Source organism: Oncorhynchus masou, chromosome 17 (assembly GCF_036934945.1).
Source record: "Oncorhynchus masou masou isolate Uvic2021 chromosome 17, UVic_Omas_1.1, whole genome shotgun sequence".
Classification (NCBI taxonomy): Eukaryota; Metazoa; Chordata; class Actinopteri; order Salmoniformes; family Salmonidae; genus Oncorhynchus; species Oncorhynchus masou.
Window position 1 is genome coordinate 19,857,472 of NC_088228.1, and position 19,231 is coordinate 19,876,702.

At 42.4% G+C, this 19,231-nt stretch overlaps 1 protein-coding gene across 3 annotated transcripts in view; it reads left to right on the forward strand.

Moving 5' to 3' along the window:
• The first annotated feature begins 2,056 nt into the window (after window positions 1-2,056).
• Window positions 2,057-19,231, forward strand: part of LOC135558656 (extended synaptotagmin-2-B-like) — a 46,322-nt gene continuing 29,147 nt past the window's right edge. For 2 of the 3 annotated variants that reach the window (XM_064992654.1, XM_064992655.1), the window contains exons 1-6: window positions 2,057-2,209; window positions 2,524-2,944; window positions 16,963-17,004; window positions 17,906-18,040; window positions 18,441-18,517; window positions 18,622-18,694. In XM_064992654.1, the coding sequence (XP_064848726.1) occupies window positions 2,531-2,944; window positions 16,963-17,004; window positions 17,906-18,040; window positions 18,441-18,517; window positions 18,622-18,694 (741 nt within the window). In that variant the 5' untranslated portion in view covers window positions 2,057-2,209; window positions 2,524-2,530. Of the gene's footprint in view, window positions 2,210-2,523; window positions 2,945-12,522; window positions 12,611-16,962; window positions 17,005-17,905; window positions 18,041-18,440; window positions 18,518-18,621; window positions 18,695-19,231 lie in introns of those variants that run through there. The other variant, XM_064992656.1, reaches the window with a different exon arrangement.

Sequence of the window (19,231 nt, forward strand, 5' to 3'; positions counted from 1 at the left end):
GTCTTCACTGACATTTTCAACCTCTCCCTGTCTGAGTCTGTAATACCAACATGTCTCAAGCAGACCACCATAGTCCCTGTGCCAAAGAACACTAAGGCAACCTGCCCAAAGACCGACCAGAAGCACTCACGCTTGTAGCCATGAAGTGCTTTGAAATGGCTTACATCAACACCGTTATCCCAGAAACTCTAGACCCCTCCAATTCGCATACCGCCCCAACAGATCCACAGATGATGCAATCTCTATTGCACTCCACACTGCCCTTTCCCACCTCGATAAAAGAAACATCTATGTGAGAATGCTATTCATTGAATACAGCTCAGTGTCCAACACCATAGTGCCCACAAAGCTCATCACTAAGCTAAGGACCCTGGGACTAAACACCTCCCTCTGCAACTGGATCCTGGACTTCCTGATGGGCCTCCCCCAGGTGGTAAGGGTAAGTAACAACACATCCACCACGCTGATCCTCAACACAGGGGCTCCTCAGAGGTGTGTGCTCAGTCCCCTCCTGTACTCCCTGTTCACTCATGACTGCACGGCTAGGCACGACTCCAACACCATCATTAAGTTTGCCGATAACCCAACAGTGGTAGGCCTGATCACCAACAACGATGAGACAGCCTATAGGGAGGAGGTCAGAGACCTGGCCGTGTGGTGCCAGGACAACAACCTCTCCCTCAACGTGATCAAGACAAAGGAGATGATTGTGGACTACAGGAAAAGGAGGACCGAGCACTCCCCATTCTCATTGACAGGGCTGCATTGGAGCAGGTTGAGAGCTTCAAGTTCCTTGGAACATCACCAACATCACCAACAAACTAACATGGTCCAAGCACACCAAGACAGTCGTGAAGAGGACACGACAAAACCTATTCCCCTCAGCAGACTGAATTATAGATTATATGAATGTCAATACGGCTACAGGGATGCCACACAATTGTCTGTTTCAATGGAGGTTGTATTTACTCCACTGAGGCCTCCCGAGTGGCGCAGTAGTGGCTGTGCCACTAGAGATTCTAGGTTCGAGTCCAGACTCTGTCGCAGCCGGCCGTGACCGAGAGACCCATGGGGCAGCGCACAAATGGCCCAGCATCGTCCGGGTTAGGGGAGGGTTTGGCCAGCAGGGATGTCCTTATCCCATCGCGCAGTAGCGACTCCTGTGGCGGGCGGGGTGCAGTGCACGCTGACACGGGTGTAAAGTGTTTCCTCCCACACATTGGTGCAGCTGACTTCTGGGTTAAGTGGGCACTGCGCATATATATTTAATCCACTGCATCAGTCCTATGAGGGCTCTATTCAGGATGTCTATATCTATACTCTATCAGCTTCCATGTATGGTTAATGTAGCTGGAGATGTATACATTGTCATTTCAACATTCAAAGACCATTAGATTTTTTGACATATTGTATCATACTCTACCATTCAGGGACTGCTGTCCTGTCAACTATTTGAACTGATAGCCTATTCAAAATATCCTATATGGCATAGGCAATGGACTTTGTAGACAGTGATACTATCACAGGGTCACTATCTTGTAGCCTAGATCATTGGAATCTATCATCCTAATAATTTCAGTATGATTATACCTTGGTAATGAATGATCTGTTCCAACTACTATTATCCATGCAATTTACCAACTGGTAATTGGCACATTCTATAGTGCTTAGTTATAGGCTACAGCACAGTATCAAGTCTCTATTGGCATCTAGTGGACAAAATACCTTAGTACATTGTTTTGTGCACGGTGTGATCATAGATGGCAGCTACTGTACACAGTAAAAAGCCACTGCTGCATCCCATACTCTCTACTAGTTGTACTACCATACTTTTATAGAAACCCTAAATATTTGATGTTGGAAAATAGATTATTAGACTATTCTGTATGGTTCAGAATAATAATTAATTGCGCTGTACGAGTGTGTGCACGAGCCAAGTATCCACGAGATGGCGCTTGGAAATCCTATTTTCAAAAATCCCTCCCTGTGTTTGACCTATCTTGACAATGACAATTTCCTGTTAGAAAAATTGGAAGGGGGCTGGTCATATTGTGTTGTGTGCGTGTAGAAGAGAAACGCACTCGAAAGCAGGATGTGGTGAAGGGATTATTGGGCTACATTGGAAACTAAACCAGTCGAAGGAACCCATGCAGTGTACGGGACTGGTACACTGAATTCAAAGGATTACGGATGTCGAATACAGAAACGGGTGAGGAAGAGTATTTATGTTATTTAATAAAAAAGGTTGACACAAGTTTGGCGAAATAGCGGTTAATTTGCGACTGTTAGGAAACTCCTTCATAAACCACGAAGCAGATTGACAGGTCGCTGAGCCCTTCGCTCTGAACTCACTACTATGATTACATCAATCATAATTATTCCAGCGGCTGTGGTTGCAACATTTTCACAGACATTAACGTTTGTCAGCGTGTTGTTGTTACATTGTAGAATATACATTGTGTATGTAAAATGTTTTCTGTCTGTCGCTTATTCTGCTCTCTCTATTCTGAAACTTCTTTGTAGAGTGGAAATGAGAAGAGCGGCAGCGGCAAACAGTGGAGCTCAAGGGGCGGATTCTGGAAAGACAATTTCCACAGGACCAACAACAGCCAAGGAAAATGGACCGACAACTCCGAGCCCTCCAGTCAGCCCTACGACCCCAATCGCCCCGGTGGATCTGGGAGATGAGCCACAGTCCTCCGTCACAGACGCCACTCGGATGTGGATGAAATTTGCCAAGACCTTCATCGTTATTTTTCCCATTTATGTGTTGGGATATTTTGAGTTCAGCTTCAGTTGGGTTCTAATAGGGCTTGCCATCTTTTTCTGGTGGAGAAGAAATCAAGGGCATAAAAACAACAGACTGACCCGTGCCTTGGCGTTCTTGGAGCATGAAGAGAAAACTGTCAAACAACATTTGTCGACCTCTGAGTTGCCACCATGGGTAAGAATGACACTGTTGTTTTATTGAGTTAAACATTTTAAAGCTTCTAACATAGCTAACAACTTTTTTCCTGGTCAGGTGTTACAGATGAATAGTATTGTCAATGGTATCCCCCCATCCAGATTAGTGTTGCTAATCAACTTGATTGTTTCACAACTTCAAACAGCAGTTAATTTTCCCCACATCACTGTGGCTGACAGTATACTACTCAACAGCCCTCATGGACAGTCGAATTGTAAACGGTCCATATAGCCCACGGCAATCAGAGTAGCTATCTAGATCTGTACTGACCCCTGTACCTGCTTTGTCAGAGTCGTTCTGTGATCCTTCTGAGGGTGGCCTGGTTTACGTTACACTATAAGGGAGGGAGGAGAATATGGCTGAACTCCAAAAGATTGAGCTTCGGCAATATATCAATCAAGCAACCGTGTGACACTAAGAGGTGATCCACAGCTCCTTTTAACTGGCTTAAGTAAAAAAAAAAAGCTCAATTTGTCACATGCATCATAAATGGAAGGTGTAGACTAACAGTGAATAGAAAGATACAATTAAAAAGTGACACATGGCTATATATACAGGGAGTAGGATTACTGAGTCGATGTGCAGGGGTACGAGGTAATTGAGGTAGCTATGCACATACAGTGCCTTGCCAAAGTATTTGGACCACTTGGATTTTTTCACATTTTGTGTTAAAAAGTGGGATTCAAATTTATTTAATTGTCATTTTTTTGTCCACAATTTATGCAAAATACTCTGTCAAAGTGGAAGACATGATTTAATATATATATATCACACACACACACACACACACACACACACACACACACACACACACACACACACACACACACACACCTTGTTCTATGCATGGGGGACAGAGGAAGGGTTAGTCATTCAAAAATCTTGACCACCACGATTATTTCACACAGATTGATTCCATGTAACTTATTATGTGATTTGTTAAGCCACATTTTACTCCTGAATGAATTTAGGGTTGCCTAAACAAAGGGTCTGAATACTTATGCAGTGTGTGCGTGCTCACACTAGGGCTCTGATAGGGTATGTGAGCTGATGGGATTATTACTTTCTATTCTCCCAAACCCACCTAATTTATTCAGGTATTTCTATGCCCTGTAATGGGTACTTATTGTAGATCTGACAAGTTTTGACATTTCACTCTAAGCTAGGGCAAGTACAGGCAGCTTTGGTTAAGTATATAGCACAATCAATTCCAGACACAACTTCTTGGTTATTGTCAGAAACCTGCTCCAGAGTCTGCCGTTTAGAAAATCAGTAGTAAGAAACCAGCACTGTCTGTCAGGAGTGGTGGCATGGATTGTGATGTGATCCACGATACAATTGTTGGAACTTTATTTAAAAAATGCAGCAGGCCTTGGTCTTGGTGAGCCATGCCCTCTGACTGTGTCCAAAATGGCACCCCATTCCCTACATAGTGCACTACATTTAACCAGAGTCCTATAGGCCCTGTGCATTACAAAAAAGGGAATAAGGTGACACTTAGGACACAAGCATGCTAGTTGTTTCAGCAAATATGCCTGGAATGAGGCTTGATAGGCAGTGTGTTAGTTTTGTGGACTGTTTTGTTAAAACAATTTGACAAAGATTTGACAAAGAAGCAAGAAGTTCCCAATAACTGTATTTTCTGCCTAGAAGGCCAGCATCCTGGAGTCTCCTCTTCACTATTGACATTGAGACTGGTTCTGCGGGTACTATTTAATGAAGCTGCCAGTTGAGGACTTGTGAGGCGTCTGTTTCTCAAACTAGACACACTAATGTACTTGTCCTCTTGCTTAGTTGTGCACCGGGGCCTCCCACTCCTATTTCTATTCTGGTTAGAGCCAGTTTGCGCTGTTCTGTGAAGGGAGTAGTTAGTACAGTGTTGTGTGAGATCTTCAGTTTCTTGGCAATTTCTCACATGGAATAGCCTTCATTTCTCAGAACAAGAATAGACTGACGAGTTTCAAAAGAAAGTCTTTGTTTCTGGCCATTTTGAGCCTGTAATCAAACCCACAAATGCTGATGCTCCAGATACTCATTAGTCTAAAGAAGGCCAGTTTTATTGCTGCGTTAATCAGGACAACAGTTTCAGCTGTGCTAACATAATTGCAAAAGTGTTTCCTAATGATCAACGTGCCTTTGGAACACAGGAGTGATGGTTGCTGATGACGGGCCTCTGTACGCCTGTGTAGATATTCCATAAAAAAATCAGCCATTTCCAGCGACAATAGTCATTTGCAACATTTAAAAATGTCTACACTGTGTTTCTGATCAATTTGATGTTATATTAATGGACAAAAAAATGTGGTTTTCTTAAAAAAAAAAAACAGGACATTTCTAAGTGACCCCAAACTAAATGGTAGTGTATATGTACAGTACATTTGAATATCATGTTAACATATTACAATATTGCTATTATACTATGAAGCTTTATGTTATCATATTATGTTATCCTTCTGTGAAGGCACAAAAACAATGCAGGTAGTAGTTGGCAATCTGAAGATTGGCAAATTAGCTTTCTGTCTTCACTAAACAATATGTTAAGATGATGTACACTGCACTCGAAGTTTGAGACCTTCTAAAAGACAGACGATTGATATCTGAGGGCAGAGCTCAGGTCAGTATAAATCCGGTCATGACTGGCCTGTCTGTCCCTGGTTACTGGGCCTCAGTTCTTTTACAACAGGATCGCTGGACTGTAATTAGGTCAAACTGTCAAGGAGAAAAAAACTTAGTGTAGCAAAATACATCCTCCAAAATATAGGTCTCGTCCAGCGTTTCCCAAACTCGGTACTCAGGACCCCAAGGGGTGCAAATAATTCAAGTTGGATGATAATTTGAATCATCTTTGTAGTGCTAGGGCAAAAACCAAAACATGCACCACTTGGGGTTCCGTGTACCAAGTTTGGAAACACGGGTCTAGTCAAATGGTCTATATGGAGTAGAGGTTTCTCTCGTTCTGTTATGCTCTCTAATGGTGTGTCATAATGGCCATGGATGGGGTCTCCCTCAGTGATGTGCCAAAGGGTGTGCCAATCAGTCCAGTGGAATGTAAAAATAATAATGTGCTCTGCCTCTGACTACAGGGAGAATAGGCCTTGTTTGATTCTTTCAAATATCCAGGTCCTGTGCTGTTTTATGACCGTGACTTCCTTCAGTCTCATGGGAGCAATGACTGTTGAACAGAGCATTGTGCTCTTGAGTTCTGCCTCTGACTAAAGGGAGTAGAGAATAAGCCCTGTTTAACTCGTTCAAACCTGCAGTCGTGTGTTCAAACAGAAGTCGTGTACTGCTGTTGCATGACCCAGACCCCCTCCACACACAGTCTCCTCTCATGGGAGTGATGAGACTGTCAGGTACTGAAAAGGACAGTCAAGTCATCAGTGCTCACTCACTGGATCATGTGACTGTGACGAGTTTATGGATGACGTCGGGAAAACACACACAGCAAAATAGAGAGCTGTGACGGAAGCATCTCTAAGCTTTTACAAGCTTGAATTTGAGTTGATAACGGATAGATATTTGTATCACATTTCAAACGATCCAGTAGGTCTATCATGTTCTATTTGCTAGGCCTGTATTGTTAGCTTGTGGCACTGTGCTTTGTGACTTACCAAGAGCAGAGGTGTGTCACACAGTGTCTTCTAAGCAGGCAGGCAAATCAGTAACTTAAGCAAACAAATTAAAGTTTGTCACTGAAGTGGAAGGGAGGACACTTAGACCTATGTGAAGTTAGTTTTACAAGGTGATTTAGATCCTTGTTAAATTAGCTATCTTACTATCTATCGTAAGATTAAATCCCTTTCCTGGGTTGTCTGTATACAGTACAGTGCATTTGGGAAGTATTCAGACCCCTTTACTTTTTCCACATTTTGTTACCATAGTACCGTATTCTAAAAATGATTTAAATTACATTATCCCCCATTTTTGAAAATGTATACAAAATAATTAACTAAAATACCATGTCTACATTAATATTCAGATCCTGCTATGAGACTTGAAATTGAGATCAGGTGCATCCTGTTTCCATTGATCATCCTTGAGATGTTTCTACAACTCTATTGGAGTCCGCCTGTGGTAAATTAAATTGATTGGACGTGATTTGGAAAGGCACACCTGTCTATAGAAGTTCCCACAGTTGACAGTGCATGTCAGATCAAAAACCAAGCCATGAGTTCGAAGGAATTGTCCATAGAGTTCCGAGACAGGATTGTGTCGAGGCACAGTTCTGGGAAAGGAACGAAAAAATGTCTGCAGCATTGAAATCCAGTGGCCTTCATCCATCCTTCCTTCTTTATTAGAATAAGTTTGGAACCACCAAGACTCTTCCTGTACAATCAGGGGAGAAGGTCCTTGGTCAGGGAGGTGACCAAGAACCTGATGGTCACTCTGGCAGAGCTCCAGAGTTCCTCTGTGGAGATGGGAGAACCTTCTAGAAGGACAACCATCTATGCAGCACTCCACCAATCAGGTTATGGTAGAGTGACCAGACAGAAGCTACTCCTCAATAAAAGGCACATGACAGCCAGGCTCCCATGTGGCGCAACGGTCTAAGGCGCTGCATCTCAGTGCTAAAGGTGTCACTACAGACCCTGGTTCGATTCCAGGCTGTATCACAACCGGCCATGATTGGGAGTGCCATAGGTTAGGGTTTGTAAATAAGAATTTTTTCTTAACTGACTTACCCGGTTAAATTAAATAAATAAAACAGCCTGCTTGGAGTTTGCCAAAAGGCACCTAAAGGACTCTCAGACCATGAGAAACAAGGTACTCTGGTCTGATGAAACCAAGATTGAACTCTTTGGCCTGAATGCCAAGTGTTACGTCTGGAAGAAACCTGGCACCATCCCTACGGTAAAGCATGGTGGTAGTAACATCATGCTGTGGGGATGTTTTTCAGCGGCAGGGACTGGGAAACTAGTCAGGATCGAGGGAAAGATGAGAGCTCCTTGAAAATCTGCTCAGAACCTCAGACTGGGGCAGAGATTCACCTTCCAACAGAACGCAGGAGTGGCATTTGGGACAAGTCTCTGAACGTCCTTGAGTGGCCCAGCCAGAGCCCGGACTTGAACCCTATCGAACGTCTCTGGAGAGACCTGAAAATAGCTGTGCAGTGACGCTCCCTATCCAACCTGACAGAGCTTGATAGGATCTGCAGAGAATGTGAGAAACTCTCCAGATACAGGTTTGCCAAGCTTGAAGCATCATACCCAATACCGGGGAGGCAGGGTAGCCTAGTGGTTAGAGCATTGGACTAGTAACCGAAAGGTTGCAAGTTCAAATCCCCGAGCCGACAAGGTACAAATCTGTCGTTCTGCCCCTGAACAGGCAGTTAACCCACTGTTCCTAGGCCGTCATTGAAAATAAGAATTTGTTCATAACTGACTTGCCTAGTTAAATAAAGGTAAAATAAAAAAAAAGACCCGAGGCTGTAATCGCTGCCAAAGGTGCTTCATCAAAGTTCAGAGTAAAGTGTCTGAATGCTAATGTAAATGTGTTATTTCAGTTTTTTATTTGTAATAAATGTGCTAAAATGTCTAAAACCCTATTTTTGCTATGTCATTATCGGGTATTGTATGGTGATTGATTGGGGGGCTATTTAATACATGTTAGAATAAGGCTGTAATGTAACAATGTGGAAAAAGTCAAGGGGTCTGAATACTTTCCGAATGCATTGTTATGTTGTGTGTGATCTCGTTCTACTCCCGTTGCTCTAATGGCACGGTATTGTACATACTGGGCAATTCCACCGAGAGTCAGATTTTTCACTCTAAAATGTTTGCTAAACAAAAACCATTGATTTCAACGTTTAACAAACCATACAACTCTATTTGCTGCTTAAAAAAACATTTACTGGAAAAATTATACGGATGCAAAATTTGGTAATAGAATTATGGTAAAGTCTTCCTCAGTTGTATTCTGTTACAAAACTCTATCTGCACAGTTCTTCCTGTAAATGTGTTTTTCTAAAACTTTTAGTGTAAATTGATAAGTACTCATTGTGCATAGCGTTTGTATGATTTTGTTAAATCAGTGGTTTTTCTTTGAGATTTTTATTTTTAAAATGAATACCAATCTCGGCATAATTCTGTTACCATGTAATGAAGTGAAGTTCTGCCTGTGATTTGATACTCCCCACAATGGCTCTTTGGTTCCTGTGGTGATTATGGGTTCCGCCCCACCCTGAGGGCCTAAATATAGGTGGGAACAACTGTCTTGTGATATAGTATGTCTTGTCCTGCGCTATTGACCGTCCACCAATGATATATTGCTATCCGACTGGCCTGACTATTTTCCACGGTACAGAAATTGCTGAATGTGCACCTTCTGATTGAGTTTGGGAAGATTCTTAATTGGTTTTGCGAACTCCTTCCTGTCCTTGCCTCTTTTTGAAAAATGTAATCGAATAGAGGAAACAAATGTGCTTGTATGTTATGGCTCTCCTTTTCCACTTGTGCGTCATCAGGCAAATTACATTTACAGGGGTGGAATAACAAAATGTATAAAATGATAAACAAATGTTCTGTAGGTAGTTGTGCAAGGCATTTTTTTATAGATAAAAGGATAATTAGCGTAAAACTTGTAAATGTGTGCTTGCTTTTCGCCTTTGACAACAGCTGATTTTAAAGGGGATGTGGATGATTATAAAACACTTCTGTCCTACCTGCCGTGAGGATACTATTGTGAATCCTCTGAAGTAGGTAATGGAGGGGAGCAACCTCATTTGTTCGCCTATAAACAAATTGACTCTCTCCTCAACCACTTATCGGTTTCCGGGTCATGGAGGAATGAGGACAAATGAGAATCTCCCTTGGAAGTTGAGCAGTCACTTTTGACCTGATGATCTGTAATGCCTCTGACACGGTTAGGGCTACTGACTTATGACCTTGTAACAGAACAGAATATATGAGTGTGTGTGAGTTGGGGCACTAGAACCTTTGCCATGGCTTCACCAAAATAATCTGATGTAATAATACTAGCCTCGTCTTAAGCTCGCGAGATCAGGATGGTTCGTACTAGGCTATAATAATACTGACCTCTGTCACAAATTCATTATTCTGAGGGCAACACCAGTCACATGTTCTCTTCTACCCAACAAAATGTAAATAGCTGGTGAGAGCAAGACAGTTTATTGCCGTGTCTAGCCCTATACAATATTACAATTTCATTTTTGTTACACTGTATAACAAAAATGAACTTGTAATATACTGTAAACTCAAATTATTCCTCTAATGGTAAATGTGCACTGATTAGCGTGGTATTGCATAGTGTTTGTGTGTGAGTGAAGGAGGCGATGACCCCTATCTGGCTGCCCTGGTCTGGATTTCTAAACAGCTGTTCTGTGGGATTGTGGTTCCACCAGTCCAGCACGACTCCCATGGGCTGTCAGAAGGGCTGTCAGAAGGGCTTCTTCCCAAATGGCACCCTATTCCTTATATAGTGCACTTGTTTTAACCAGGGCTCTATGCACAATATGGGAATAGGGTGCCATTTGGGAAACATCCCAGCTTGATTCTCCCATGAGCTGTCATAAGGAGAGGGATGACCACATTGCTCCACTTCATGGCTGCTGAGATATGATATTTGTATTATATTTACATACATTGATAAGACACAGCTCCATGAGCTATTCAGTATATTCATACTGGCTAAGATTAGTCAGGGTTGAAGGAGCCTTCTAAATATCTGACAAGTTTCTGTTCAGAATCAGAAAGTTTTAGCAGTTGCATTGTGACAGTTTTCTGTTATTCAGACTACTATGTTAACTGTGGTGTGTTGTCCGGGGTACTAATGTTGACACACTGAGTCTGTTGGTTGGAAACCATATTCCATCAGACTAACTGTTCAGTCAAACCAGGAAATAGCTTGACAATGAGTCAGAGCTGCTGGCTTTCCTCCTGTGAGGAATTACTGTGAACCTCTGCTTTTCTTTTCCACTAGCTGTGGGATCTCTAACTCTCAAGGCAGGCAGGAATATGCTGCTAGGCAACCTCTGTTCTACAGACCCTAAAAAGGAGTGAAAAGTGGTCTGGCAACATGTAATTGAAGGGTGAACTCTTTATTTTTATCTGTGAAATGAATCGGTTTCCTTATTGTGTCACAGCATCGGAGTTGTCAAGGAAAACAAAGAAATGTCATTGTACAATATTATGCAGATTTAGGCCAGGCAATTTGGGTTTGAGTTCATGGTATTGCGTTTTATAAACATGATCTAACAGCCAAATAAAAATAGCTTCTTTGCGAGAGCAATTTATCAAGCAAGAATTTGGTAGGACTGGGAGTGGTCTGAGTTGGGAGGGGGAAACAGAAAACAAGCTGATATTGGCAGAGTGGTTTGGAGCTCTTTAATGAATTTACCTACTGGTGTTGTCACCAGGCAGACCAAAACTGGCTGAAATTAAAAGGTGGTCTTTTCAAACAGCTCTTACACTAAAAAGGGCTGTTACGAATCCCTTTTGGCCCGACAGTCTAGGGGGATGGTAATGAGACCCATAACATAACTCATGCAAATTATAGTGACAATGTAAAAGTGTGAACGAAATAACCACGACAACTGAAATCTACCATCAAACTCAGGGTTTATTAATAAACACACGGTAATGGGGGGGGGGGGGCAGGAAAAGGGGCTGAGCTGGACCTAAGGAAAGGAACAATAAGTATCCAAAACACCCCTGAGCTAGACTATCCTACTTTAACAACAGCTAACTAACTAACCAAAATACAGTGGGTGGTCCGCCCAGTTCTAACTAGTGTATTTAACAAAGTGTACCTACGGGTAGTGTATGCCCATGGGCGACTTGTCTTGGTTTCCCCTTTTCCCACCAGCAAACAAACACCATAACCAAAAACAATACTCACAGGTGAGGACAAAGTGCTATGGAGGTGCTCAAACAAAAGAGAGGTTAATACACAGGGAGAGTGCAACACAGAGACCTACAGACAAGGCATTTACAGAGAGATTGAGCTCAAGAGCAAACAACTGACAGGGTTTTTAAACCAAGGGAAAGGAACTGTGATAGGGTAGGAAACAGGAAGGGGTGTGTTCTGATTGATCATTGGATTGGTGACTGATTGTGGAGTGATGATTTTCACCTGTGAGGGGAGAAGGAGAGAAAAGAACACAGGATACACATACACACACACAGGATACACACACAGGATACTGGTATCCGTAACAAGGGCATTATCATCATTTTCCCAATTTCTCATGATTATTCCAACCTCATCGTGTGGAAACACACTGAGTGTACAAAACATTAGGGACTATTTCCATGACATAGACCAAGGATCATCAACTAGATTCAGCCGCGGGACCATTTTATTCATTTTTTCTTCTAATTTGTAGACTGGGCTTCTTGTGGTCAATTTGCAAACAGATGTAATGTTTCACTAAAACAAAATAATGTCAAACCTTGCTTACATTTGTATACTATCATGTCTCAATTATGCATGGGAAGGCTTTCTTAAATTAAAATCACTTGGAGCTGATTTCCTGGTGTTTTTATTCTTATGTCCAACAATGAAAATTCCACACCAACAAAATGTTTCTTTTGACTCAGAAAACTTGGGAAGGGGGCAAATAAAACCACCTTGCCTCGCGGGCTGCAAGTTGGGGAACACTGACATAGACGGACCAGGTGAATCCAGGTGAAAGCTATTATCTCTTGTTGATGTTAAATCTACTTCAATCATTGTAGATGAAGGGTAGGAGACAGGTTAAAGAAGGATTTTTAAGCCTTGAGACATGGATTGTGTATGTGTGCCATTCTGAGGGTGAATGGGCAAGACAAAAGATGTAAGTGCCTTTGAACGGAGTATGGTAGTAGGTGCCAGGTGCACTGGTTTGTGTGTTAAGAACTGCAATGCTGCTGGGTTTTTCACACTCAACCATTTCCTGTGTGCCTCAAGAATGTTCCTTCAGCCAAAGGACATCCAACCAACTTGGCACAACTGTGTGAAGCATTGGAGTCAACATTTTGATTTTATTTAGCCTTTTATTTAACTAGGCAAGTCAGTTAAGAACAAATTCTTATTTTCAATGACGGCCTCCCAAAAGTCAAAAGGTCTCCTGCGGGGACGGGGGCTGGGATTAAAAACATGGGCCAGCATCCCTGTGGAACGCTCTTGAGACCTTGTTGAGTCCATGCCCCAACGAACTGAGACTGTTCTGAGGGCAAAAGGGGTTGCAACTCAATATTAGTAAGGTCTTCCTAATGTTTTGTACACTCAGTGTATATAAACACAGGAATATCACTTTTTAATTAAAAAAAATGTTTACCCCTTTTTCTCGCCAATTTCATGGTTATTCTAACTACCCAATTGATAGTTAGTCTTGTCTAATCGCTGCAACTCCCATACAGACTCAGGAGACGCGAAGGTCGAGAGCTGTGCGTCCTCCAAAACACAACCCAACCAAGCCTCTCTGCTTCTTGACACAATGCCCACTTAACCCGGAAGCCAGCCGCACCAATGTGTCGGAGGAAACACCGTACACCTGGCAACCGTGTCAGCGTGTACTGCGCCCAGCCCACCAGTGCATGATTGGACAAGGACATCCCTTCCGTGCCAATTGTGAGCCGCCCCATGAGTGTCCCAGTCACTGCGACAGAGCCTGGACTCGAACCCAGAATCTCTAGTGGCACAGCTGCCACTGCGATGCAGTGCCTTAGACCACTGCGCCACTCGGGATGCCAAATATCACGTTTTTGACTGCACTAGGCCTTTTAACCTTTATTTTGACAGGGAGTCATGCTGAGACTTACATATGAGCCAAACATACACATCAATGCTAGTTTTAGTAACACTTCATCACTACTACTACAGTGCATTTGGAAAGTATTCAGACCCTTGACTTTCCCCCCATTTTTTTAACATTACAGCCTTATTCTCAAACGGAATGAATAAAACATTTCCTCATAAATCTACACACCATACCCCATAATGACATAGCGGGAAATAAAATTGCGAATGTATTAAAAATAAAAAACATACGTAAATAAGGTAAGTATTCAGACCCTTTGCTATGAGACTCAAAATTGAGCTCTGAATGCATTGATCATCCTTGATGTTTCTACAACTTGATTGGAGTCCACTTGTGATAAATTATTTTGATTGGACATGATTTGGAAAGGCACACACCTGTCTATATAAGGTCACACATTTGACAGTGTGTGTCAGAGCAAAACCAAGCCATGAGGTTGAAGTAATTGTCCGTAAGGCTCAGAGACAAGATTGTGTCGTGACATAGATCTGGGGAAGTGTCTGCAGCATTGAAGGTCCCCAAGAACCCAGTGGCCTCCATAATTCTTAAATGGAAGAAGTTTGGAACCACCAAGACTCTTCCTAGAGCTGTCCACCTGGCCAAGCAATTGGGGGAGAAGGGTCAGTGAGTTAACCAAGAACCCGATGGTCACTCTGACAGAGCTCCAGAGTTCCTCTGTGGAGATGGGAAAACCTTCCAGAAGGACAACCATCTCTGTAGAACTCCACCAATCAGGCCTTTATGGTCGAGTGGCCAGATGGAAGCCACTCCTCAGTAAAAGGCACATGACAGCCCGCTTGGAGTTTGGGAGACTGGGAGACTCTTCAGGATCAAGGAGAAGATGAACGGTACATAGTACAGAGATCCTTGATGAAAACCTGCTCCAGAGCGCTCAGAACCTCAGACTGGGGTGAACGTTCACCTTCCAACAGGACAATGATCCTAAGCACACAGCCAAGACAATGCAGGACTGGCTTCAGGACAAGTCTCTGAATGTCCTTGAGTGGCCCAGCCAGAGCCCGGACTTCAACCCGATTGAACATCTCTGGAGAGACCTGAAAATAGCTGTAGAGCAATGCCCCCCTTCCAACCTGACAGAGCTTGAGAGGATCTGCCGAGGAGAATGGGAGAAACTCCCGAAATACAGGTGTGCCAAGCTTGTAGTGCACTACCCAAGAAGACTCCAGGCTGTAAAGGTGCTTCAACAAAGTACTGAGTGAAAGGTCTGAATACTTACAGTACCAGTAAAAACTTTGGACACACCTACTCATGGTTTTTCTATCCATGGTTTTTCCTATTTTCCACATATGATATGATAACTGGCTCTCATGAGGACTGCCACAGGAAAGGAAGACCCAGAGTTACCTCTGCTGCAGAGGATAAGTTCATTAGATTTACCAGCCTCAGAAATTGCCGCCCAAATAAATGCTTCAGAGTTCAAGTAACAGACGCATCTCAACATCAACTGTTCAGAGGAGACTGCATGAATCAGGTCTTCATGGTTGAATTGCTGCAAAGACACCACTACTAAAGGACACCAATAAAAAGAGACTTGCTTGGGCCAAGAAACATGAGCGATGGACATTAGACTGGTGGGAATTTGTGCTTTGGTCTGAGTCCAAATTTGAGAATTTTGGCTCCAACCGTCGTGTCTTTGTGAGACGCAGAGTAGGTGAATGGAAGATCTCCGCATGTGTGGTTCCAACCGTGAAGCATGGAGGAAGAGGTATGGGGGTGCTTTGCTGGGGACACTGTCAGTGATTTTTTTTTTCTTCGAATTCAAGGCACACTTAACCAGCATGGCTACCACAGCATTCTGCAGCGATATGCCATCCCATCTGATTTGCGCTTAGTGGGACTATCATTTGTTTTTCAACCGGACATTGACCCAAAACACACCTCCAGGCTGTGTAAGGGCTATTTGACCAAGAAGGAGAGTGATGGAGTGCTGCATCGGATGCCCTGGCCTCCACAATCACCCAACCTCAACCCAATTGAGATGTTTTGGGATGGGTTGGACCGCAGAGTGAAGGCAAAGCGGCCAACAAGTGCTCAGCATATGGGGGAACTCCTTTAAGAATGTTAAAAAAGCGTTCCACATGAAGTTAGTTGAGGGAATGCCAAGAATGTGCAAAGCTGTCATCAAGGCAAAGGGTGGCTATTTGAAGAATCTCAAATCTCAAATATATTTTTATTTGTTTAACACTTTTTTGTTTACTACATGATTCCATGTGTTATTTCATAGTTTTGATGTCTTCACTATTTTTCTACAGTGTAGAAAATAGTAAAAAAAAAAAAAAAAAAAAACTTGAGTGAGTTGGTGTTTCCAAACTTTTGACTGGTACTGTATGTAAATGTGATATTTCAGTTTTAAAACATTTGCAAATATGTCTAAAAAACACTTTGCTTTGTCCTTATGAGGTATTGTGTGTAGAGTTTATGAGGGGGGAAAACTATTGAGTCCATTATGGAATTAGGTTGTAACGTAACAAAATGTGGATAAATGAAATGGGCCTGAATACTTTCCGAATGCACTGTATTTAGGGAATTGTGTACCCTTTGGGATTCAGCCTAAGCCTGCCTGCAGAAGCTCTGTCTGTCTGGTAGTTATGTAAATCCAACCGCTTGTCTGTCACAGTAGACTCCCTGCCTCAGCTATCTCTGAGCGGCTTGGTGCTGTTCTCATGCTGTCAGCCCCCAAATACTGCAGCCTCGTCTTTGAATCAATGCACAGAATCAGCCCTTTCCTTTGAGCTTTAGACGTGCGCGTTTAGCACCATTCAACACTACTACCAAACCAAGGTGATATGTTGTTTCATATAGGTGTAATTAGACTGTATTAGTAGTATACAATCATCATACAACTCAAGGTACAGGTGTATCCTGTTTATGTAGCCAAGTTAGCGTTACTCATTGTGTATGTATTCCTTGTATTAATGTAACTTTTTGTTCTCTCTGCATTGTTGGGAAGGGCCCGTAAGTAAGCATTTCACTGTTAGTCTACTCCTGTTGTTTTTTTGAAGAATGTGACAGATTTTATTTGATTGATCCTGTCAATCTGTCAGTTGCGTTACTGTCTATTGCCCCTATAGTCTTTATTGAAGGTCTGTTTTAATGTCAAACTGTTGACCAACCTGTAATGACATTGTGACATTGTTTTCATCTACCCCACAGCATCTCTTCACACCGCTCACATATTGAACGAATATGAACTGATCCATTATTCTCTTCATTCCAGGTTCATTTTCCAGATGTGGAGAGAGTGGAATGGCTCAACAAGGTACTGAACGTCTTCACTGCAGTGCGTTGTCCTACAGTACACCAACCAGACCTGGGTTCAAATACGATCTTTCAAATGCGTTGAAAATCGTTCAAATACTTTGTTTGATCTAGCCTGCCGAGAGTGCCAGATTAGTGGGGTTTTGCAGGTTTGGGACTATCGTATTGGTCTATCAAGCCAGGCAAGCTCAGTCAAGCACAGATAACATATTTGAATTGATTTCAAGTAGTATTTGAACCCTGTCCAATACCAACTTTCCCGGCAGCAGCACTTGCCCTGCTCTAGATAAGTGGTACAGTGTGGAGGCAGGGAAGCGGGCGGGAGGGCAGCAGCCTCTTATAAATAGGCCCTTATCTGGAGCTCTGCTAACCCAGCTCCAGTACCAGCCTCCCTGGGGACCCTTCTAACTCCAGGAACTGGGAGGAGTCATTACTCTTACAGTTACTGTAAAAACCAGACTTATGGGGATTTAGTCCACAATGTTTCAAAGACACATTAGATAATAAAACGAGAGATTGAGCTCTATTTGTTTTGCAGGAGTGTTATAGATGCTATTGTTTTTGAAGTAGGTTTATGGGGTAAGGAGTTCATGCATCAGTACTTAAAGTAGAGCCCATAAACTACACTAGGGCCACACCCAAACCAAATAGATGTGTCAGTTGAGTTAATGTTATGTGTGTTGGGCAATTATGAGGGCATTTACTACCTATTATCTATGACAAATTTATGCTAAGAATTTTCCCTCTGGGATTAATAAAGTATTTCTTATCTTAATTCAGTCTTATTCAATCAAACCATGCAGAGAACAGGGCCATTACCTATGCAGTGTCTCTGTCAGACATTGAGCTTTGAGAATATGACCTGTGTAACCCTGAGTCTTCCTCTCTGTCTCCCTCCCCAGACAGTGAAACAGATGTGGCCGTACATCTGTCAGTTTGTTGACAAGCTGTTCAGAGAGACCATCGAGCCGGCTGTGAAGGGAGCTAACGTTCACCTCAGCTCCTTCTGCTTCACCAAGATCGACATGGGTGACAAGGTGAGACTGAGGCATTTAGATATACATGTATGTTTCCAGTGATGAGTTCTGGGGTCAATGTTACTGTTGGTTAGGTTCCCACTGTTATGTCGAGCAGTGTGGAAAATGTTCTATATCTTCTTATATGTTGTAGGTGTTTATTCTGTATAATATAGTTCATATGTGTTTGTTGTTTACCGTCATTATCCGTATCAACAATGTACAGCAATTTATTCCTGTGTGTAAATTTTCAAACTTGTTAACCTTGTAAGGGAACTCAGGAAACGCATGCTTGAAGTATGGTTGGACAAGCGGTTTGGGTTTGAGCACACAGAGGCACCTGTCAACCATTGGGTCCTGCTTTGTCACCCTATCCTCTCTCCCACTCTCCCTCCATCTTTCTCTCCTTCTCTCTCTACAGCCTCTAAGGGTGAACGGGGTCAAAGTGTACACTGAGAATGTGGACAAACGACAGATTATAATGGACCTGGAGATTAGGTATAGTCACATGCACTGTGGTTCTATTTGGAGATACCTTTTTATATCATTACATATCAAGACAAAATATATATATATATATATTTATTTTTTAATCTTTTCAGCTTTGTTGGAAATACAGAGATTGATGTTGACATCAAGAAATACTACTGCAGAGCTGGTATAAAAAGTATACAGGTAGTCATGTTTTTATATCATACACATGCGTACACTACTTTCTATTGGGAAATGGTGTGTCTTTCTCCGACTATTCAGTTGATATACCAGACCTCCTAAGCTTGATGAAAATCTGTCTGTTGCATGAGACAAACCATTAACCACCGCCTATGCATTATGAAAATTAACAGTTTTTTTTCCAATTATTTTTTTAACATAATATGTTGACACTTCATAGATAAGGGTGAAGGTTGATTATACAACATTACAAGAGGTTGCCCTTGCAAACCACCAGCATATTTGCTGATCAGAGAGAGAGACAGTTGTATGCAGGGTAGTCTACAGTAATCATTGTGAACCCATTCTGATTGGCCAGGTTTGAGACGGCAGTCTCAGGTGGTCAATGTGTCCACTCTGGCTGTTTTGGAATCAGTCCAGATTTCATGCGGTTTTGTTGGCTCCTAATAGATGGCTGGCTTTTCACTGTAACCATTTTTGTTCAGAATGAAGCTCTTAAATGTGGCAATCTGCAATCTCATATGTTTTGTTTTGATTCTG